The sequence below is a fragment of the Neolamprologus multifasciatus genome, chromosome 16, assembly GCF_963576455.1.
Source record: "Neolamprologus multifasciatus chromosome 16, fNeoMul1.2, whole genome shotgun sequence".
Classification (NCBI taxonomy): Eukaryota; Metazoa; Chordata; class Actinopteri; order Cichliformes; family Cichlidae; genus Neolamprologus; species Neolamprologus multifasciatus.
This window is the reverse complement of record NC_140454.1, coordinates 8,613,903-8,638,307: the sequence shown is the minus strand read 5'-3', so window position 1 is coordinate 8,638,307 and position 24,405 is coordinate 8,613,903. Positions and strand designations below refer to the sequence as shown.

Sequence of the window (24,405 nt, the reverse complement as noted above, 5' to 3'; positions counted from 1 at the left end):
ATCTGAAAAGTCTCCATTGTTCAGGAACAATACTCAGAGGCCCTAGTCTTTAATCAGTAAAATCTAACATTTAATTCAGCTTTATTTATCTAGTGCCAAATCACAACAACAGTTGCTTCAAATCACTTTACATTGTAAGGTAAAGATCCCTGATCCCCTGAAGTTTACATTTTTTGGTGATTTAATATTTTCTTGTAAAACATTATGTAATGCATTCATAAATAAACATAACCCCTTCCCCTCCTTACACAGAGAAAATCCACTTACAGCAGGAGACAGGAGGTTTAAAGCCCACGTACCAACAGCTCTAAAGCTCACTCTGGACCCAGCTATTCAATACAAAAAGCTTTAGAAACCAAATACAGATACAGTTAAACGTCCAAAATGTATGCGCTCATTCAGATTTTCAAAGGCTGTCCAGTCTTTGTCGGCCTGATTCTGGCCCTCATACTTTATGTTTGACACCTCTGACCTATGAGCAAGCCCTCGGTGACAGTGGGAAAGACATTCTACCTTTTCACAGGAAGAATAGAGGACAGACTGAAATGAGGGGAGTGAAACAAAAACACTCAGTGCATCATGGGAAGCTCCCGCAACCTAGACTTATTGCAGCACAATTTAAGGAGAATTTAGGGTCACCTGATCCATCCCTAACTACAGTATATGCCCTATCAGAACAGAATGTTTAAGCCTAATCTTAAAAGCAGAGTATCAAACAGCACAGGACAACCCCAGAGGTCACGTGGACCTGCAGAGTCATAATCAGGTATTTATGTTTATGTGTTAAAAACAGGCAGAAATAATAGATGAAAGGCAAATTCAAAGTCAGATATCTTTTTACTGCAGCCTCTTTCCTCTAAACATAATGGAGCTCAATTTTGACCACTCTCTCAAACTGCTTCAAGCAAAGCCCTGAGGAAACCCTTCATCTCATTTCAGCCCAGTCCCAGTTTAAAATGCTCTGTTTTTTTCTCTCCCCACATTGATCTTTATTTGTCTGAAATAAACGGCTCATGAGATAACAGTGAGATTCAGGGGAAAAAAATGATTGCTTTATAAATGACCAGACACAAAATGAGAAATCGGTTACATTCCCTCTGAACTGTGTATTTTATTTCTGCTGTATTCTCGAATAAAAAAAGAGATTATTTATTTCTTTGGAGACTGAGAAAGGGCTGTTACGAGCAGCAGAATTTTCCTCTGGGTAGAGAGAGAGAGGGGAAAAACAACACTCCACTTCTAACAAAAGCACTCGAGTTAGGATGTGAAGCATGAAAGTCGAATTCAGGCCCTCTCTCCACTTTCTCTGTCTTTTTATCTGAATGGCTGCTAGAGTCCAGATGCTCTCTTCGTCGAGGTGAACCCGTCTTGTCGGCTTCCATTATTCCATTCTGCTGGAGGCACATTTGATATCGAGAGCTTCTGGCCTTATCTCCCCACAGCAGGTTGAAGGAGCAGCTAATACAGAGCACACTTGTCTCACGTTGGGTAACAGAAGACATGCAGTGCACCTTGCAGCTACAGCAGCACTCAACCTGCTCCACCGACAACCTCCTACAGTTTACAATGTTTCCATTCAGCTGGAAAACATGTAGCACCACTTCTGGATATAAAAAGCCTTACCTATGAATAATGAAAGTTTTCTGCTTGGGTCTTTAAAAAATTGGCAAGATGATCTACATTTAAAAAGGTGATTCATTCAAGCTGCTAAATTTAAAAGACAAACATTCGGATTTCTGATCCTGCTTCGCTGGGAAGCTCAGTTATGTTTTGTAAGAAAATGATCACAAATACTTTTAAGTAAATATTAGTAGTCTAACTATAACTTCTCAAATTAAGTACCGCAGCTACTTCTGTTTCATTGGAACCATTACTCATTACATCTTGTGTTTGTGGAGCCTCATATTCTTAGAATATTATCATTTTTATAATCAGAAAAAAACATCTCTTAGCACTCTCCTACCTTTAACTATACAGTCTCTGTAATAACATTAACAGAGCTACCCAGTTTGCTCACAGGGTTGCAGCTTTGCTAGTCGAAATGAAAACAGATTTGTAAACGACCACGGCAGACCCAGTGGCATTTTGGTAATTTTTTATAAATCCCTCACGGTTGCTGCACAGTCGCACTCAGAGCTGCAGCTCTCCCGCTGCCAGCTCAACATAACAACAACAACGCCAACCACAGGACCCAGTACAATATTTAATTCGGCGGGCCGTGATTGCGGATGCCGTGCAGGTGCGTCCGCCTCCTCTGCATGGCACCGCAGGCCACGCCCCGCCACAAGATTAAATATACAAGTCAGTGTGACAGAACATGTTAACATATTAGGAAATAAGGTTAGATGGAGGCAGATGAATGTGCTGTGGTGACCCTTAAAGGTATTACTTAAAAGAAGAGGAACCCACTGTTTATCATTTCAAACTGGGAACTTCACATACCCACTCTGGAATGTGTTATATTAATGGAGAAGTGCATCAACAGCAGATGGTGCACCAACACACTATGGGAATATATTCTGTGATATCACGATTCGCTTATTAATATCCGAATAGTGTATCAACCAGATGTAGTTAATTACAAAAAATGTTACATTTTGTTGAAGTGGGAAAAATATTTAAGTCGGCAAAGCAGAAATGTTCAACATTTTTTAGCTAGTGCAACTTTTTTTTAACTGCTGTTTGGTGAGCTGTGACTAGCTTGGGAGGTGCAAAAGTCCCAAATATTCTCAGAGTTTGGTTTTACAGTGGAGAGTTTCACTAAATTTAAAAGGGAGCTCATATCATACACATGAGTGTAGAGACATTTCCTGATATGCTCCCTTGGCAGAGCTTTGAATAAAACCTGACATGCCCACGAGTCATTTAGCACAATTTCGCAGTCAAACACCTCTCTTACATCAGTCATCTTTTATGGCAGCTGCAGTCCGATTGTCTACAGCCTTTCTGACAAAACCAGACAAAGAAGAAACGTTTCAAACATCAGCGTCATTAAAAATGGCTGGAAGTGATAGCCATAGCCTTTGAAGCTGATCTGACATGTTTCACCATGTCTTCACGGACACGGATCCTGTTTCACGTTTGTCCTTGAGAAAAAGTCCAACATTCATTTCATCTTTATTATTCTTTCATAAGTTCGTTACTACGCATCTGTTTGCAAAGTGGTCATTATAACTGTGAGGCAGCTCCACATCATTCATTTGAAAACATTCATTCTCTACATGCTGCTTCTACCCATGTGACCCACTTTGAGCCTTTTATGCGAATGTTTAATATCCTCTCGCAAATCAAAGTTATGTCTAGTAGAAACACAAGCATCAAATTAACATAACTCTGTGGAGCTGTAGCCGGTCTGCAGGAGAATTTTGACACACCCATGAAACACTAGATAAACATACCAACATAGATACAAAGTAGCCCATCAACAGATTAGAAAACTCCCACTGAGAACATGAAAGTGTTTCTGAAAAACATTTCTAATGAAGTGAATAAATCATGATTTTTAACATTTGGTGCATACACATGTGGGCCCTTTGGATGAAAATCCCCTTTTACTTAAAAACAAGTAAGTATGTGCTATAAATTCCAATGTGATCAATAGATTCCTGTCAGGTTCAGCTGAGAGTGTGAAAGGCAGCTGACTCAGTCTACTGAATAAAATAAAATAAAGTCTGGAAAGAGAAACAACATGAGAGAAGTCCAGCTAGCTTAGTTGGCTATAAGAGTTCAACCCACAATACCAACTTACTGCTTCACCGTCATTTATACTACACTGGAGCTTTCTACAACAATATTCAAAGAAAAACATTTTAACACAACAGCTATTTAGAAACAATTTGATGTATTTTATTAGTTTTTACTTAGATTTTAAATTGTAATATTTTTTAACATTTTTCATATCTATCTATCTATCTAACACACACACACACACACACACACACACACACACACACACACACACACACACACACACACACACACACACACGTCAGATAAAGGTGTGTATTTTGTGCCCTTAGTTTAAAAGAATAGAAACAATGTAGGTGTATTATCTGCATGTAAACACTAACAATGGTCAGTGCTCCTGCACAGCAGGGTGACTTTGTTCTCTCATGTGTGGGTGCTGGTTTAATGGCTCCACTGTGCTCCTGTGAAGATAGCGATATCCAGCAACAGGAGAGCAGATATATCCTGACTGTCATTTCAGCTTTTTGAGAGGCAGCAAAATAGAGTTTATTTACCTCCAGTATACTCCTGGTGATAATGTCCCAGGAAATAAATCAGGCTTCAGGGAACACATGCAGTCAGCAGAGGGCTCTTCCACATACAGTAAAATGACAAAGCTTGTGTGTATGATTTGTGTATGTGTGAGTAGTGTGTGTCCATTTAGAGAGAAGAGGAGAGGTGGAGGGCGGAGCGCTTCTCCTGCAGGTGTCCTCTCTGGAATACAAAATGAAGGGGCTGGAAAACGTGTATGCACGTTCCCTGGCTCTTCTAACATTTAACGTCCGTTTCCTGGAACTGTGTCGTGTGTGTGTGTCCGTGTTTTGAGCCACCTTTATTTAAAGCTGCTAATATGGGCAGATTATGAGTACCCTGGGCAAGAGGACACTTTATTTTGGTGACTTTTAAATATGAACTATTTACTCTTCCACAATTATTAAGTCGCTCTGACCACCAGAGCCTCTCTGACCTATGACAAGTTGACCCATTCTGTAGTCCAGCTATGTTACATTCAGGCTAATAAATTGGTAAAAATGCACTAAAATAAAGATTAGGCAACATTTTACTTGATATTCATGTCACATCTCTTGAGTCAAATATGTTTCATATGAAATATAGATATATGACAGCTGACTATAGAAGGAAACCTCTTCACAAGTTTTATTGTTGGACTTTGCCATCTAGTGGAAGAAGTCTGTACTGCACATTGTTATAAAATAGTATATTGTAAAAAGCGGCATTCTGTTTCTTTTAGGATTTTTTTAAACTACATGTTAGGCATATTGGTATACATATAGATTTATCAGAGAACCTTTTTGCTACAGCATGTTTACACAGACTATTACAGGCCTGTACACATATGAGTTACAGTAAGCAAAGCTACAGGTCTTACATAGGTGCTCAGATTCTATTAAAAATTGGATGACTGACAGTCTTCTTCAGCTTAATGAAGAAAAAACAGAGGTCCTTGTTTGTGTCCCCTGACAGATTTGTGCCAAAGGTAATGGACACTGTAGGCCCCCCCTTTGCCACATTTACTAAATCTTCTATCAGAAACCGTTGGGGGCAACTTTTTAAGCAGCTTTCCTTTTAGATGATCGTGTTAAATCTCTGGCTCACTCTTGCTTTTTTCTCTTAACACATCTGTTAAGAGTGTGTGTAACACACATCACACTCTGGATTAGAAAATGCTGTTCATGCCTTTATTTCATCTCGTCTGGATTACTGTAATTCCTTGTTCTCTTGCCTTGACTAACCCTCCTTGGAACATCAGCAAGTTGTTCAGAACGAAAATGCAAGACCTTTAACAAAGTCTTCTAAGTTCTCTCATGTCACACCCTTGAACATCCAGACGCAGGTCCTTGAGGTCTTGTGATCAGGGCCGGCTGGCTGTGTATCTTACAAGGCTGAAAATTAAGGAGAACAGAGGTTTTGTCCAGATTCTGGAACTTTCTCCATTTGAGCCTGAGATCTGTGGACCACATAGTGAAAAACTCATCTTTTAAAACTTGTTTTTATGTAATAATTGGTGATATATGCTGGAGGAGAGCAGTGCGGGTGTGGGTGAGGCCTCTGGTGGATTTCCTCTGTGCTGGTCAGTGTGTGAGTCTGGTCTAGGTGTGGAAAAGGCCTGCTGTGTGTGTGACCAGCCCCACCGTGTGTGAGTAACTCTCTGAGCAGTGGTTTTTCTTAAGTGACACAGCCTCCATTTCTTGGTTTGGCCTACCTGGTTTTATTGCTAATAGCAGCGTAGCTGTCTTTTTCTGTTGAGTCCTTATCATTGTTTTCCTAGTTGAAGCGGCCACCATTCCTTTGGCTGGCCTGTCTGATTTAGCAGCATTGCAGCGTTGCTGCCTCTTTCTGTTACTGTTTATATGATTATTGGGTTAATTGATTATAATAAAGATTTATTTTGTGTTAAATACCTCTGCCTGGCGTCCTATTCATTCCAATCCGGATCCAATTGTGTCCCCCACCTTCTACGCCTAGCTTTTATGTGGGGACGTAACATCGGTAAATAAAGAAATGACTGTGAGGTCTTCCTTATTGCACAGGATATCACAATTGTTTTTTTCGTTGGGGGATTTTTTTTTTTTTTTTTTGCACTATAGTGACACTATAGTGACACCGCCACACGGTGGCGGTAATGCATCATATGCCACATATGTGTCTGCCGGGACACAAAGCAGGGTAGCCAACATGCATGCAAGTGGCCAGCTTCATTACATTTATACTTGTGCTGGTGCATTATGTGTTAAGTACCTTGTGGTTGTGTCGAAGTGCTATATAACAAGAGTTGGAGTGGTTACGTTTCTAGGAGGTGCACGGCAGGTTATGCCCCCCTGAAACCCTACAATGTAACGTAGGTTACGGGGGGGTTTCTGGTGTTCTGGCAAAAATTGACTGTGGGAAAACTAGTGAGAGATGTGTCACGAGTGAATGACTTAGCCGAGTCAGGGATTTTAGTCTAAAAGAAGTTAATTACTAGAACTCTGCTCAGGAATGAACTGTGGGGTTCCCGACCAGGGGCGATTCTAGGATCAGAGCTTTGGGGGTGCTGAGCACCCAGAGAGCTGCCCAACCAGGCAAGATAAACCTGTCTCTGTCAGTCCCTGCATCCTTAAATGTTGTCCCGAGTTCTCTCTGTCACTTTGGTGCATTTAAACCCCTGTCTGTTTTCTTCGTCTCCGTTATCAGTCATAATTTTACCATCTCTGTGCACGTCTGCAAATTGTGGTAGAATGTATACAATGTATGAAAAAATCTTTATTGCAGATACTAATTTTACTAATTTGATAATAATAATTTTGTGTTGTAAGACTTATGAGTTTCATGCTTTCATAGTGGTCCTTAGGAGAGCTTGACATTTTATCAGGTGGTACACATTGTAAAAAGTTTGAGAAACACTGATAAGTTAGGTGTATGTGTGCTTTTGGAAAACATTTAAAGCTGCAGTACAGAATCTTTGAAACAAGCTTTCATTTACTGTGGCAGTCACACAGACAACTGGACGGTCCAAAAGTTGGCCTACCTATTACTGGCTGAGGTTTTAGTAGAGTTGTGGCTGAACCACGTAAAAATATATCATTAATTTTAATCTCCCCAATCAATTATAATGTTATGTTGGAATGTTGTTAAAGAGGGTCAAAATGTTTCAAACCAGTTTGTTTTGCAGATTCTGTATAGCAGCTTTAATATAGGGAGAACACAATGAGTTTTTTTTTCTCAGTTTAACAGTTTCTGTTGTGCCTGTCACTGTTCCCTGTCTGTTTTCTTACCTTGTTCTTTCTGACCGTGCCCTTTCTCCTCATGTTCCCCTCTTTCCTCTCTCCCTCTTTGGACTGACAATCATACACAAATAGATTGTATTCAATTAGATGAAAAATTACATTAATATGAAAAAATACTATTAAGATCACTAATAAAAAGTCCTCTCTCAGTCTACTTTCAACCAAAAGGCAAATAACCAAACCACATGAACATCTAATAAAAGATATAAACATTGAAACACTGATCCAACATTATTCTTGACAGATCATCTGATTTTACACTTTTACCTGAATGTGGCTCCTTTTTTTGAAAAAACTTCCTTATATCCATTATGAACCTGGCTGTCTCTGTACACAAACACAAACACACACACACACACACACACACACACACACACACACACACACACACACACACACACACACACACACACACACACACACACACACACAACAGGAGTTATAAGGTTAATGGGCATTCAGTCAGTTAGCTAGTTAGTATCCATTTAAAACAGGACAGTGGTAACAACAGTAGGCTGAAGACAATTTAAAGTTTTAGATTTTAAATAGGCTTTATACATCTCAATGGGAGCAACAGGACGGTCAAATGTGGCTGAATTTACTACAGAGCAGGACGGATTGTAGAGTAGCAAACATTGTCAGAAAACTCGTTTTCAACACTGCAGGTTACCTGGTGTAATGTTTTTCAGCTAAAAAGAAACATGGTCTGACTCCTACCTAACTATATAAAGAGTAACTGAAGGTTAAATGCAGCTAATATGTCCTGTTTTAAGCCAGACACTCACACCTCCGCTCTGCTGCGTCTCAGCCACCATCGCTCTGGCAGCAAGAGCGCTAGAGCCAGAGTAGGGGAGAGGAGAGCTGGAACAAACCATTTTGGGAGGGGGGGTTATCTATACTTTTGTTGTTCAAATGTTACGTCTCAAACAAGTACAGTACTGTATGCTTTTTGTATTTTTAGTAGTGTGTCACACAAACAGCAAATATTGTCAAAAAAGTAAGAAATCTTTGGGGGTGCTTTGATTCAAAATCACCCTGTTCCCGACCAAGAAAATCTCAATTTCTGCAGAAGAGAGACCTTCAAACCAGACTGAAGTATGGTAAGGACAACCTCAGATGAGCTGAAAGTAGAGCTTACTGGTCACACTGCTTATATTTGGAAAAAGCAAGGAGAGGAGTACAACCCAAAGAACACCGTCCCCACACTAAAGCACGGCGGAGGGAGTATTACAACAAGATATCACAGCAAAGCTTGTAATAGACATGCCAGTCCACTGTGTCCATTTCATGCTTCACCTCTCAAAAACCTTAAATGTAAGTTGCAGTAGGCTGCAGTAACAGCAGAGGTGTCATGGTCCTGGGTCATTTTGACCCAGCGTTCTTAGTTTTCTTGTGTTTTTGTATTTTGTTCTCTATTTATTCTATGGTTCCTAGGTTGATTAGTTTATTAGAATTCCCCTCGTGTCTTTACCCCGTGTCCCCCTCCACGTATCTGAGTTCCCATGCCTCGTTTCTCCTCCTTGTTTTATTCCATGTTTTCCCCAGCCCGTTTTGTCTGTGCTCTCCCCATGTTCTCTCCTCCCCTCCTGTCTGCACCTCTGTGTACTTTCTGTTTTACTTTGACAGTCTCCCGTCATGTTGTGTTTGCTCCTGCCCTGTCTCGCTATGATTATCTGTGTCAGCTGTGTGTGTGCTCCCACTTCCCTCGTTAACCCTCTGTGTATTTATGTCCGCGTCTCCCTCAGTTCTGTGTTGCGTTCTCCCTGATCGCTGTGCGTGATTCACCCTGTGTCTCCTGGTGCACATTGTAATTAGTTTTTCCCAGTTTAGTTTAGTGTTGTTTGCATGATCTGCTTTCCCAGCAATAAAGCTGTGCTTTTGAGTTGAAGTTCTGTCCTGTGAGTTTGCGTTTGGGTCCATCCTGCCTGCCACATAGCCGAATCATGACAAGAGGGAGATACTTTATTTCAAACCAGCATGAAAATAATCACAGGAAGGTGTTAAAACAAACATTATTAACATATTTACACGTATGCACATATTAGCACATATTAACCTTAATCGTTTATGTAATCTCCATTTCCTGCTTTGAAGAAGCAAAGCAGGAAATGGACACAGTGGACCGACATGTCTATACTTTGCTGTGATGCTATATGACGTTATTGACTGGCCTGCACAAACCTCTACACCACAGAAGGAGGGCCTGGAGGGGTCAGTGATGAACATGAGGTTAGGCAGAAATCAAACTGCACCCACAAAACCAGGGAGACTGAAAGCAATAACACATGTTATAATACTTTTGTTGATGTTGAGTGATAATGGCATTAAATGGCAGGTCATTAAGTGTAAATATGCAATAGTTCAATTTATGATTTTGTCATTTTAAGTAAACAAACAAAGAAAAAACTAGCACCTTATGTTACTTCATGTGATTCAGGGACTTTGGATTTTTTTTTCTCTTTTACAAAGTACATGTAGACTGGATGGACTAACTAGGTATCCTCAATAGTTTGGACAGTTGAGTCACTGTTTCACAACTAACTGATGAAAACCCCATTGCTCATCCTGAACATGAGGTTTGACTGGTGTGTTGAAATTATAATTTTCTCCGAAACCATGGCACAGATCCTTCATTTCAAACTGATTTGCATAACAGCAAACAGCACAGCTCGTTTGTGCTCACACTCTTAACCCAAAGGTGCAAGTACAAGTGATCATAAAAGGGCTTCCTGTGAGCAGTCTAGTCCTGTAAGTGACACATAGGTGAACAAGGTCTCTGTGTGAGTAAGACTTCCTCCTTTTAGGGTGGAGCCTTATAGAGGCCAGTGTTTGAGACCAGGTGTAAGAAAATGTGTTCTTATTCTGTTTTCTGAAAGCAATGCAGCAGACTATAACTATGTTCACTCGCTTACACCTCTGATGTCGTGGAACATCATCAAATTTCAAGAAATGAACAGATGACAGATTAATAGCTACTGTTGTATTGTTTATTTTTTCCAGATCACGTTTAAATAAGACATTTTTAATGTCAGTGAGACTTTTTAGCTGGACAAATAAATAAATAATATATAAAAGTGATCTTTCCAAAAACTAGCAGCTTCTACTTTGTGATAGGAATGCTGTTTGTGGCTCAACATGACTTGTATGGAGTATGTTTCACATATTATAGCCAACAAGTCATTTACACGAGCTTAAATACGGGCAACCTTTATTATTTATTTATTTTACACAACAGGAAATCTTTATTAACCCACGTGAGACTGAAAGGTTTCCTTTCAGCTTTTGCATGCCTCCTGTGTTTCACCAGAAGGTGGCGCACCTGACTATGACTGTTTCCATGCGATTACTAAACTACACCCAGTTTCTTTAACATGTCAACGCCGTTGATCTGCACACCTTCCTGTTTCATTCCATCCATTTCTGCCTGTTTATGTTTCTCTCGGTCAGCCTGATAATTCAAATAAAACAAAGCTTCATGCACAAACACTCCTCCATGGCTCTATGAACGCTGGCTGTGCACGTTTGTCAGTCTCGCGTGTCTATAGTAACCCGATCGCCGCAGAGGCTCGCCCTCTCATTGGCGCATGTCCCGGGTGGGTGGAGCGTAGCGGGGCGCTTTTGATTTGTCCGCCTCACACAGCCTCACAAAAGCACGGCCACGGAGAGCGTTGCGGGTGTATGAGAGTGTTCTCCAGGAGTGAGTGAATTAAACGGTGGATGTTATTTTCTTCCGCACAGGTGCGGACCGCGGAGCTGTTTGTGCGCAATTTCCAGAGAGATCGTTGGGCTGTTCGGTGTCATCCTTATTGTCTCCGGCTCTGGAGTGTTCTTACAGCGCAGCTTTCCTTCGTCGCCAAATGGATGCGAGTGTGTGAGGAGAATACTAATGAACGGAGCTCTGCGTCCTCTGCTGCTGCTGCTGAGGGCCACAGCAGAGCTCATCGGTCATCCACAGCGCACCGGGGCTTCTCCGCTCTCCACTCTCCCAACCTAAGGATTTTTTTACCCGTGAAGTGGAAGGCTCTGAGCTTTAGGACTGTTTTCTTCCCATTGAATCGGGAGATAAAACCAGCAGCTGCAGAATAAATGCCATAATGGGCAACAGCGTTTCCAGCATCTCTGCCTTCCAGTCTCTTCACATCGTCATGCTGGGCTTGGACTCTGCTGGGAAGACCACGGTTCTTTACAGACTTAAATTTAATGAATTTGTCAACACGGTCCCCACGATCGGCTTCAACACGGAGAAGATCAAGCTGAGCAACTGCACTGCGAAGGGCATCAGTTGTCATTTCTGGGACGTGGGGGGGCAGGAGAAGCTGAGGCCCCTGTGGAAGTCTTACAGCCGCTGCACTGACGGAATCATATACGTCGTGGACTCGGTAGATGTGGACAGGTTGGAGGAGGCCAAGACCGAACTGCACAAAGTCACCAAGTTTGCGGAGAACCAGGGCACGCCGCTGCTGGTCATCGCCAACAAGCAGGACCTGCCCAAATCCCTCCCGGTGGCGGATATCGAGAAGCAGCTGGCCCTGCACGAGCTCACCCCCTCCACCACTTACCACATCCAACCTGCCTGCGCTATAATAGGCGAGGGGCTTCACGAGGGCATGGACAAGCTGTATGAGATGATTCTGAAAAGAAGGAAATCCTTAAAGCAGAAAAAGAAGCGGTAACAGCCGCTGGACATTACTGCAAGGAGTTCGGGTTTTACCAGTATTGCCCTTAACAGTGACTTTTTCTTTTTCATTTTTGGAATAAAGCTGTTCAGCCACTGAAGTCCTGCTCAGATGCTTTTGCGGGCAAGAGTATGCAGGACAGAAAACACACCAGGATAACCAAAATCAAGACCGGAAACTTGACTGGGCTGTTTGGAGCTGCAGCACCGACACAGAGAGAGAGGAACAGATAAACAGGCTGGCCCATTTATCTGTGGCTTTATCTCAGACTTTGAACCCACTTTAACTGAAGCTTTGGCTCATCCTGGACTCTTTTTTTATTATTATTTCCACCCACAGGACATCTTTGTGGAAACGAGTTTGATTTTGCACGTGGCTCGGGTCACTCATGCCCCCTGCTCTTTCTGTCTTGAACACAGACATCTGTAGGATCAAGGTTTGATCTTGACTGCTTTTGGAGCATTGAAGTAGCCTTTCCTCTGCGTGGTGGACAGAAGACAGAGTCCACTACTTTGCACTTTTCATTTGCTAACAGACAGTAGAGAACTACACTGTATTATTATTAGAGGAGCAGTTTCAGGTGATTCATGTACTAAGAAGCCAAAATTGAAGTATTTTTTGTATATTAAAAAGATTTTAAATCAATGTTTTGGGTCACGTTCTTCATTTACACGCTGCTGAGAAGTAGAGGTGATGTGGAGGTTACAGTGGCAGCAGGATGTGTGGTGGGGGGAAAAAAGGCAGGCATGACTGCTGACAGTAAGGCAGAGATAGTGATTTCTTCATCAAGATACAATCACAGGTGGTCAACGATAAGTCCGGGGTCACAGAGTTCAGGCAGAAGATAATAACGGCCTGAGCTCAGATCTTTGTTTTAATCATCTGCACATGAAATAAATGTTTGGAGCAAAGCCGGAGCTCATTTGTGAAATTTATGGATCTGCATTGCGGTGCTCTGTTTACAGCAGCAAGCGGTGATCAAATTAGGCTAATGTGCCCGAGGACAGTATAGATTTCTGTCCCAAATATTTCACATCACTCTGTAACTAATGTGCGCATTTATCTTGTAGTTTATTTAAATATTTCCTCATCATACAAGTCACAAATTGTGGGTGGATGTGAGGTATTTGGGCTAAACTGTTTGAAAGCAACTGTTTATATAACTGATTAATCTGCTCATTATAAAAATACTTTGCTCATAAAATGTCCACCACATTCAAAGAAATATGTTCATATATGTTTAATTCTTCTGGATATCTAATAGCTGCTGTAGAAAAACTCATGTTTGAACACTTGTGATCGGTAACCGGAAGTACTGAGTGCAAAGAAGAGCAGAGCACAGGAGAAGAGGTGGTTTTTGCAGAGAAACGTTCTGAAGACCTTTGTTCACAGTGCTGTGCACTGTGATGCAAAGAGATACATGAATCATGTAAACAAACCCCAAGGCAGATATGAGGGGCTTCAGTTTCAAACTGGAAACCATTGAGGTAAACTAGACAAGTATGTAAGCGAGTGAGTGTACTTGTAAAGTAGTCTCACCAGCAGCAGCTCTATATATGATGATATATAGAGTAAAATATCTGAATCCATCGTGAGTCAATCTTGTGTGTTTAGAGGTTTTCTGTTCGTTTTGTGTGAGTAAATTACTCCAATCACCTTCCATCTCTGCAGAACAAGAACTTCATTACTAAATAAGGCAGAAGCAAACCGAGGACTCTGTGAGAATAATGAGAAAACGTGCAAATATTCTTTGTATCGCGTGCTTTTTCACTTTAAACACAAAACACATGTCGTACCTGAATCTATCCAAGCTGCATGGTAGCTTCTAAATGCATCACACTGTACATTGATCTGTGTTCTTGTTATGTTTTAAAAAGCAGCATTTCTAGGACCAAAAACAAGACAGGGAGGGTTCATAAGAGAGCAGAAGGTTTGATCAGAAATTCATACAGGGTAGGAAGCTGGTGTCGAAAACACTGGATATAGTTTTAAGACTCATTTGAAGCCCTGTGTTATAACACTGATAGTACTGCATCAAACATGGCGCAGATGAAGAGTTTAAATGCTGTTTTGTGCTGACTAACTATTTTACTCTGTGTTAGATGATAAATGTTCTAATCCTAAATCTTTAAATAATTCTGGGTAGCTTTAAGAACAATAATGCATATGCATACTTTATATTTCTTTTTAAGTGCATTAGAGTATATTAATACTGCAAAATTTGGAGCATGAAGGACAATATTTGCTTCCAAAATACTGTGGAGTGCATGCAGAAAGTATAACGTTTAATCATTGTTGAAATACCTAAAGTACATTCAAACTGTGTTTTGGAAAGTAGCGTGTGCAGAGGTGTTTGTGTGTGTTAGTTACAGTTACAGTGTGTTACAGTGCAGTCCTGGACCAGAGAAACACTATAGATTTAACAGCAATAATTACAGACATTGTGATTCACTGTGATGGATTCTCTAACACAGGCTGAAATGGAAAACCTTTAAACTACAGGCAGCCTTTGAACAGCCTCAGGGACACAGAGGTTTTAGAGTGAATGAGCCAAAAACATCCCAAAAACACTCGTTGAGCCTAACAGGACTGTACAGATTTTTCCAGTTAAAACTGGAGGAACTGAATCTGTAGTTGATGCAGACTTACATCCCTCCTTCTATTGCCTGATAATATGAATCAACATCTAAACGATTTAGTGACTTTTTCTTTTTTGTGTGAGATTTCTGCTTTCTTTTAATTCCATTCAGGGCCCAAAGAAGCTACCTAGAATGTAGTAAGTAGCCCAGATCACCTCTGAGTGCAAAGATGTTTTGTAAAATATGTAAAATACATTTTGTATTGTATTCACTGACTGTTAGGTTCTTCTAAAGGTCTTACACTCATCTTCTAGCAAATTTGAAACATCATCCAGTGCGAGACCATCCAACCAGCATTACATGTTTTTTTTTGTTTTTTTTGTTTTTTAATTTTTTGCTGTTAAGAAAGTAGTCATTTAGAGTTTGATTATAATCCTAATAAAGCAATACTAAGATATTTTTATTAGATAAAATCTGTACTTGTTTTACAAATTTATATCAAATTTATATTAAATTTGTAAAACTTGTAGGTGTTAAGCTCTGTTCAAAGCCATGGCTTCACATAATCATATGAGCACATAAGACTCATAACTACATAGTATTTGTATTGAATATTTATTTGATAAATTGGATAATAGGTGTATTTCCTGACTGCACTGCACTGTCTGCTCTTTTCTTAATCAAAAACTGAAAATTCATGGCTCAGTAAAATGTTTCTCCATGAATCCAGACACCCATAAAGTGGCAGACAGTAACTATAAAGCGCTATGTAGTAAATAGAGAATAATGACTGTCTGCTGTAAAGATGGGGAGTCTGGTGAAGGTTTAAAAGCAACTACATGTACACTTATGTGGCCTTAAGTCATTGTGTGGTTATCTCTGTTGTAGCTGAGCTAAGTCAAAACTAAGACAAAGTATCTCTTCATAGGCTGAAACAGTCACCAAAACACAAACTTCAAGCACAAATATCTTGGCTTGCTGTTTTTACCAAACAGCAAACCAAATTGTTTGTTAGATAACTGACTTTTTTTTTCTCAGAATTTTGGAAAAGAAGAAAAAAAAAAGACGTGCCCACTTTTTGTTTTTTTTCCAGTGGCCCTAATCCTCTTCCGTAAAATTCACGCAAACAGCTGTCTGTCGATGGAATAGTGTGAGACCAGTGATAGGATGTGATGTGACGCTGTCCATATGCATAAGGTTCCTCATGCATTTGCATCAAAGCAAACACCATGGACCAGTGTTTGTGAAAACATGGCTCTGCTGTACCACTGCTAGTCAACAAATCCTCCACACAGTGCTTTTAAACTGATCTGCTTCTGATCTTTTGTGTATGGAGAGTTTTTATTCATTGAATTATTTTTACTAGTTACTGTGTGATTACTTCATTTACAGCCTCGAGGAGGTTACGGTTCTCACGTTTCCTTCTTTTGGCAGTAGCCAATGTGACGTCCTGATCTAAACTCCAAACGGTGGCTTTCCTGAGTTGTTTTGTCCTTTTTCTTCTCTTCCCGGCAACTCTCTGATCGTCTGTAAATAGAGAGAGAGGGTAAACGTCCTCATTTGCATTAACAGAATGGATCCTGTTTTAGGATGTAGCCTGAAAAGGCCACATAAGTTACTACTGAACTGTGCCTCTCAAAAACAGTAGAGAGACAGTTCAGTGACTCAGATTAGTGAAGAGGAGATCTAGCAGACAGCTAGTGACTTTAACTTCCTGTGTTGGTACACCTGTCGCTCATATCAGTGGAGTGGAGTTTAAAAGACCGAATTAAAACAAAGAAGCAACAAAAAGAAATGAAAAATGTACTGTAGACATCAAAATCATCCCTTGTAACAGGAGGTAAATATCTTCATTACTGCTATAAAGCTGCATTTTAACTAAAGAATCTCTGAGCACTGACCTGCTTTTTGAGCAACGTCCAAATGAATGTTAGAGGAACTGCAGTTGTTGGTACTCACTTATTAAGCATTGTGCTTCTGCACATGAATAAAACAAAATTGTGTTCTGTAAAATTGAGCATTTCCTGTATTATAAATTTTTTTAAAGCTGTGGTTTCCATCTTTTAGCAACACATTGAATTTTGAAATTTACAATTAAAGAAATAATACACATCAAACTTTCAAAGCTAAAATTAGATTTTAAAAATCAAATTTTTACAATCAGATTTTTAAAGTCACCAGTGTTTATATGGTCCATCCATCCATCCACTGGTTATCCAATTCAAGAGGTGGATAGGCTTGTCTATCCTAGCTAACATAGGACACTAACTGCATGTCTTTGGACTTTAGGACGAAGCCAGAGAGAATCAGCTCACACACAGTGAGAACATAACAGTCCACACAAACGGCAGCACAATTTTATTTTATTTTTTTGAAGGATAACACAGCACAAAAGAAGTAAAAGTGTAAAGTCTTGGTTTTGTGTTGGCTAGCGAACATGATATACTAAGATGCTAAACACAGTGAACACTGCACCCTTCTCACTTTCACCATGTTATCATTATGACTGTGGCACTCAGAGCTGACAATAACTACAGAACTAAACATGGCTACAGACTTGATTTTATACTGAGGCGGCACTGGCAAAAAATAAATATTTTATTGGCACTATCTATGTCAGGCCTAAAATAAACATCTGTGTTTCTGCCATCAGCAGATGTTGCCTAGTAACAGCTGAAACTAAAAGCCTCCAGCTGTGAGGATTCATGTAAGGCAGGGGTGTCAAACTCACATACACAGTGGGCCAAAATTCAAAACTGGAACAAAGTCGCAAGCTTAATATTTATTGAAATATATTTATTCCTCCAGATATAAGAATGAATCTTTTCTTATGAACTCAAACACGTTTTGCTGAAAAACTGAATATAGAACAAGCAAAGCTTAATACTAAACAATATATATATTAGCTGTATAATACCAGTAGGCCAGCTGTGATAGTAATTTGGTATGGCTTCACGGGCCAAATGTAATTAGGCTGCGGGCCAAATTTGGCCCACGGGCCAGAGTTTGACACCTATGATGTAAGGAAAGATGTTTATACACAAGAACTGCAAGGTTATCTATATATAATGAAGAGCCTCCAGCCAATCAGAATGCAGTAGTACCCGTGGCCACTGATATTTCCTAATGAAAGTTTTTTTTTCTCTCTTTACATATTTTAGACCAAGGAATCTCACAATAATATATATATATTTAGAGACAAAATGAATTAGCTGCTAAATGACTTCATGTCACAGCAGCAGGAAAATCTCTGTTATTAATATTATAATTGTCAAAAAAAGAATCCATGTGTTCTGCGCTTTCAAATTAAAGTCTTTTCTAAGACTTTTGGGCTTAAAATAGATGAAAACAAAAGCCAGCATGTTACAGTTTCACGAACATCCTCATTATAAAGCTCACTTTGAGAGAAATGTGTTTGATTCTTTTTTGATGCTCAGGAAAACACAGAGTGGTTTCCCACAAAAAAAGGAAACAGGCAGTCTTGTCATCGCAGGATTACCCTTCACCATAGCAACAGTATACCACAAAGAACCCAGTCCATCTTCAGCAATTCACAAACACAAAAGATTTCTTGTCTTGTGTTTGGGGTTAACATTTGTTTATCATGACAAAATGGCATAATGGTGTGTTATTCCTTTAATGTGCCCTGAAATTCATTCAAACCCAGGCAAAAACCCCTAAAACATTCAGTCCTTTTGATAACATTTTTATATTCTGGATCATCTTGTTGCAGCTCTTCTTTGAAGCTATACAATGTTTACACTGAGTAAAAAATTTAGAAGCTGCAGCATTCTACCAAGTACTCTAAATACTTTGAACATAGTTGGGGCCCAGATTTTAATAGCTTGTGCTCAAATAATAATTACAGCTTATTGAGCTGACATGTAAAACAGTTGTTCAGACTTGGCTGCAGTACTTTGTACATTAAGAAGACAACAATAATAAAGACTTCAAGAAGACCAATCTGAAATTGAAAAGACACGTGAGCAGTTAGTGGGAATAACACAGTGAGGTTCTGTAAGGATTTGTGATATGTGTTTTTTTTTCTTTCATTTCAGTGAGACACATGTCTGGTTGGCTTCCAGGTTTAGTTAATCATTATAGCAGTCTGCATTTACCTACAGTCTCTGTTTGCTCTTTGCCAGCAGGGTTTGGCTCAAGTTCAGCTTTCAGAATGCTGTGGTGTGAAAATCACTGCCTTACCTCTGATATTATATTCTGAATGACGCTAACAAAGGCTCACACTTTTCTCCACAAATAAACACATAAAATATCTTTATATTTCAGCTGATGTAAATGATTAGTGGTAAATAATCAGCAGGGAGCCAAGCATTTAAAGCAAAGCCAAAAGTGATGCCAGGAAGCCCAAAAAAATGTACTTGTCTGATTCTACTTGATGCCAGTTCACTGACAGTAGAGCCTCTTTTCATCTGACCCATTTGTCAGTTTGAGACATGCTGAAGCTGCAGCTGGAAACATCTCTCAAGGCCACATGTGTACAACACATTTAGCTACACAAGTGGTCTGTAAAACCAGGCTCCTCCAAATAAGCACAACCCCCAGAGGAGGCTGTCTTTGTTTATGTTGAAGGGATGGCTTTATTGTCTACAGCAACCAGGCCTTTGGTTAACTGAACACAGTAGTTGGAGACCACAAAAAACCAAAAGAAATAACAAAGTGTGTCATCTTTTACAGTTTTAGATTGACCAACTGACCAATTGCTGACATGATTTATCAAGCTGACTTCTTAGTGCCTCATTGAAGCCCAATACCTCAATCAACCAAAAACATGAGTGCTAAAGTTTTGTTTTAGGTATGAAATATATTACTTTTATTGTGTGCCACCATGCTACATCTTATTATCTTGTTATACTGGTCATCATTACTTTTGCAGAAACAGTCATGTGGAAAAACTTTACGCACAAAGGAGGCAGCTGCTTTGCTTGAATATCCACCAACACCATTGTTCCAAAAGCTTGCCCCAATGGACGACATAATTTAATTAATTCTACTTTCTTTTTTAAAACCTGGAACCTCTGATGTAGAATTTCAGCTTTGATGTTCTCCATCATTCATTTTGAGACTTAGGTTTCGCAAGAGTACTTGAATTCCTTTGGTTTCTAATTGTTGTTCTATGCTCCTTCAAACAGTAACATTTCATTTCATTATTCCATCACTGAACTACAGTATATAACTGGAACCAGATTTTCAGTCATTTTTTAATTAAAAGTATAATGTGGCAGAAAAATTCAAAAAATCCAAACTGTCTTTGACCAACTTACCATTATCATCTATATTTTATATTACAGAAAAACAGAAATTGAGCAAATCTTCACATCTGAGAACTTGGAACCTCCAAATGTTGCCAAATATTTCTCCAGTGATATTCCATTAGTTTTGTCAAATCTGCTTTGGAGTGCTTGTTGGGTGTTGTCTTGTGAAGTGAGACGGCACATGCATGGTTGGGATCAACACAGCACATAGAAGTTATACCTTCAGGGCTTTCTGGCCAACCTCTCTCTGTTCTTTAACATCATGCAAAGCTTGTAGATATCTTAAAAATAGTAAACAAAATAAAAAAGGAAACAAACTTGTTTGGGAAAGATCAGGGTTTGGTATTAAATACAACCTTTCTAGAAGAACATGTTTAGCAGAACGACTTGAAAGGAAACTTCTCCTGTGTGCAGGTCAAAAGGGCAAACCAATGTTTATCTAAAGACAGAAGGTTAATCCTACAGTTTCTAAAGCAATTTAACAACATATATATCACACGATATAATATCAATATATCTTCTTTAGAGTTGTATTTAAGTAAAGTGCAGTTAGAAGTCAGAATTGCAGTCAGTGGTGAGATCAGATAGTTCCTAACCAGTCTGAACTATCTGATCACTATCTGATCCCCCCCCCCCCCCAAAAAAAAACAAAAACAAAAAAACAAAAACAAAACAAACAAAACAAAAAAAACCAAAGTACTAGGCAGTTATATTTTTCACACCTGTCATGCCTGAGCAGCATTTTAGTTGCAGTCTGCATTTTTTCACTCCCCACCACCTCCTTTAATTTCTCTTTCCTCCCTCTTTGGTCTTTGTTGGTGTCTCCCTCAGCTCTCCAATTATGTACTTAAAGCAGGAGCAGAGCTGTCTGCTGGTGCAAAACAAACTGCTGATTACAGAGCATCGTGTCTTTGTGCAGCTTCAGTCGCTACAGAAAATTAAAAGATAATAAGCTGACACTGTACGTGCTTTCAACAACAGCCTTCTTGACTTGTCTTTGTCTCCTGGCGGCACCATGAATACACACAGTAAACCTAATGTGGGCAATTTAACTAATGTTAAATATGATATAGATAATATTATAATTGTACTGTGATGGGAAAATCTTTTGACACTAAACTAATTTCATATTTCCGAGTCCAGTTTGTAATTAAAGTCAGACTGTGAGGTTAAAAAGTACCCTTTTATCTTTTTGGTCAGACCCCACATCCATCTGAAATGTAAAACCAAAAACCTCTTGAAATGGAAATATTGAAGGAACAAAAGAAAGACCATAAGTGGTCTTTAACTAAGTGTGAGGACTTGGTTCCTTCACCGCTCTGTCTTCATGAAACATGTCGAGACTTGGACAGTGTAGGAGGATTCGAACAGAAAGCTTCTGTCTCTGGTGGATCATCTCTTTCTAGCTCCTGCAGCTGTTGTTGTGTGCTCGGGAGACTGAACAATGCAGGACATCTGCATTGTTCAGATGTCCTGGGCATATATAGGGCATGCTCTTTGTTGTTCTTCCCCCTCCCCATGCTATATGTAAAGCATGTGTGAGTGCTGTTATCACAACAATATACAACACAGAGGGAATGAAGCTGCTGTCACAAGGTACCAACCCCTACAGTCTCCAAACAAGACAAAGTGCACACACACAACCAAAAGAAAATTATTGTACCTAACTTAAGTACCTAAACAAAATTAATCTTAGCATTAATTCAGCCAAGCTCACCGCAATCCTGGCAGATCAGCTTATTACACTCATTGTTATTCTACCTACCGACAATGTGAAACTCACGTATCCCTTCTGTCTAACACTACATGTTTTGAACGCTACCCATGAACGGCTAGTGTTCAAAAAAACTTGCCATTCACAGGTGCTTTGAAATTGGATGATTCAGATTTAGTATCCACTGAAAAAGCTGTCCTTGTATTGTCTGGTTGCAAGAAAAACAAGGAAACAGTCCCCAACTAGCTAGCTAATTGGTTAAAAAAAGGGGGTACTATGTACTATTGTAATATTGTTATTTAGGTTTAATCATATTGCATGTATTTCATTCAGACTTGCATCTTCTTGGTTCTCTGATAAATCAGGTATCATCATGAGGAATGTGAGCTGCTTAAAGAATAAGACCGATGAGCTCAGCAAGCTGATAAAGAACCAGAGGGAATGATGTGTGTGTAGTTTGATGCATTTCATGAGCAGTTGCCACACTCACATTTTCCAGACCACAGAGGCACTGTGCCAAGATTTTTTGAGAACAGAGACATTGATCTGAACATCAAAAAGAAATGTGGAAGAATTATGTGGAATAATGTGGAAAAGTGTGGAAGAGTTTTTTTAGTTACTAGTAGTAACCAAAAAAACAACAACAAACAAACAAGTAGTGTGATGCTGAAGGAATTTCTTTCAAGTAATGGTGTTGCTGTTCAAATCCAGTGAATCAATACACTGGTTGGATGTTCCCATTGGTGGAGGCAGAGGTCATCAAATTAATATGGGAAATGTTTGCGTACAGTAAATCGGTGTGGACTCTGGACCACTGGGTTTATTTCAGATTTTCATTTCCTAAACTCTTTCTGAGCTATATTTATTTATTATGATGTTGTATTTATTTGGGCTAAATTAAGATATGAATGTCTGCAGTAGATGTGTGTTAGGTTGTATTTGATCAATAATGTACCATTGCTGACATGAGAGATTAAAGGCAGTGAGACAATGAGTGAGATATGGGAGGTTTTCCACACATTGCGCTGTGCTGTGTGTTGCTTTTATTCCCTTGTTCCTGTGATGTGTTCAGCAGCAGACTGATGAATGTGTCGTCGTGCTGCTGCAGTTTAGTCTGAGAGCAGAAACATGCCTCTATAAGGAGACGAGGCCTTTAGGGACACAAAAGCTCCTCCAGCCGCTGACGCTACCAGTCCAGACCATTAATCTTGGCACCAAGACTCATCTTCCCCCAGTACCACACACACATACACACAAAGGGAAATGGTAATCTGTTCTTTTTGCTTCCTGCCTAGTAAAGTGAAGATAAATTATGCATTTCATCCAATGACAAAAGAGGCCTGTCAGACTTTGCATAATCAAACAGCAGCTCAGTGATGCTGCCAGTAATCTATCACCAGCAAGAAACATCACACATACATTGGTCAAGTTTTCTGATCATGTTGAACTGTATGGATTTGTATGTGCATTTTTATATTTAGAGACTTCATTGAAACACTGCTGATGCTAAACTAAAAGAGACTTAAGGTACTCTTGCACACAGGAAAAGAATGCACCAACACCCAGACCACACATGCCACAGGTAACAGTCAGACTACATTTGAAAGGAGGGGTTCAGATATGCTGGGAGGAGCTCTTGATCAATACAGCAAGACTGGACAATCAGTGGTAAGCAATCGGGTGACCAAATGAATCATTCAGAGTATGCTGTAGAATGATGTAGACTGCATTTTTATTTTTACTACATTAGAATAGATTAAAAAGGAATTGGAGATAGAGATTTATAAACTGTTGAGTTTCAAGAGCTACAATTTGAATGAAACCCAGTGTCAGCCTGATTTTTTTCCCTTTTATGAGATCTTTAAATTGCGTCCAGTGACAAGTGCATTTGTAACTTAAAAAAAAAATCTTTTGCAATTTATCAGCTTCACGTGAAAGACAAAAGTCAAATTATTTCTCAAGTTTGGTGGAAAAATGTTCACACAAATTCAATCCACCAAAAAGGTGCAGTAGCTACAAAAGCTAGTGCTGTAGGTTGTGAGCTGTGTCAGCTTATAGTTTGTCAAAAAAAGAGTGCCACTGAATGTGTGTCGTGATCAATTCCTTTTTGTTTTATAATGAATCTACTGACATGTCGCTGCATTACTGCGATAGTGCATAAAAACGTACAGATGTGCAGATACTCAGGCAGTTTCTGAGCAGATGTATCGACCTTTGTGTTAATTTGCTTTTCATCGTGACAACAGACTGTACATAGAATATACAGCAGCCAGCGTAACATCACCCATTCAATTTCGGACTCATTTTAAAGCCTAAATATTATTTTTTTTGGCTGCTGCCATGTTGTTGTTTTTTTTTAACCAGAAAAGATCACATCTGGACAAAATGGTCAAATGTTCAATTGTCAGGTAGGGCTAGCAAGCCTTGGTCATGCATCCATAAAGTGTATGGGTGCATTGCAAAGACAAGGAAAGCTGTCAATTGATGTTTGGTAACAGACTATTAAAATGCTATAGTTATTTTGGGCTGGCTGTACCACACAGCAGGCTGTGCAATTTGTTAGTCATTCTATTAACAGGCACCGAAACCTCAAACACAGTTAACGTGTCTGGTTCTCAAGTGACTCGAGTTAGTGAAGATGAAGCTAGG

General features: G+C 39.6%; 1 protein-coding gene and 1 long non-coding RNA gene across 2 annotated transcripts in view; both read left to right on the top strand.

Moving 5' to 3' along the window:
* The window catches only part of LOC146500233 (uncharacterized), a 262,037-nt gene that overhangs the window by 156,618 nt on the left and 81,014 nt on the right, over nucleotides 1-24,405 (top strand). The gene's annotated exons all lie outside the window — the stretch shown is intronic.
* On the top strand, nucleotides 11,140-16,041 carry LOC146500236 (ADP-ribosylation factor-like protein 4C). The gene has a single exon (XM_085136389.1). It carries the CDS (start codon nucleotides 11,609-11,611, stop codon nucleotides 12,185-12,187), a length of 579 nt encoding a protein of 192 aa, XP_084992515.1. The 5' UTR covers nucleotides 11,140-11,608; the 3' UTR covers nucleotides 12,188-16,041.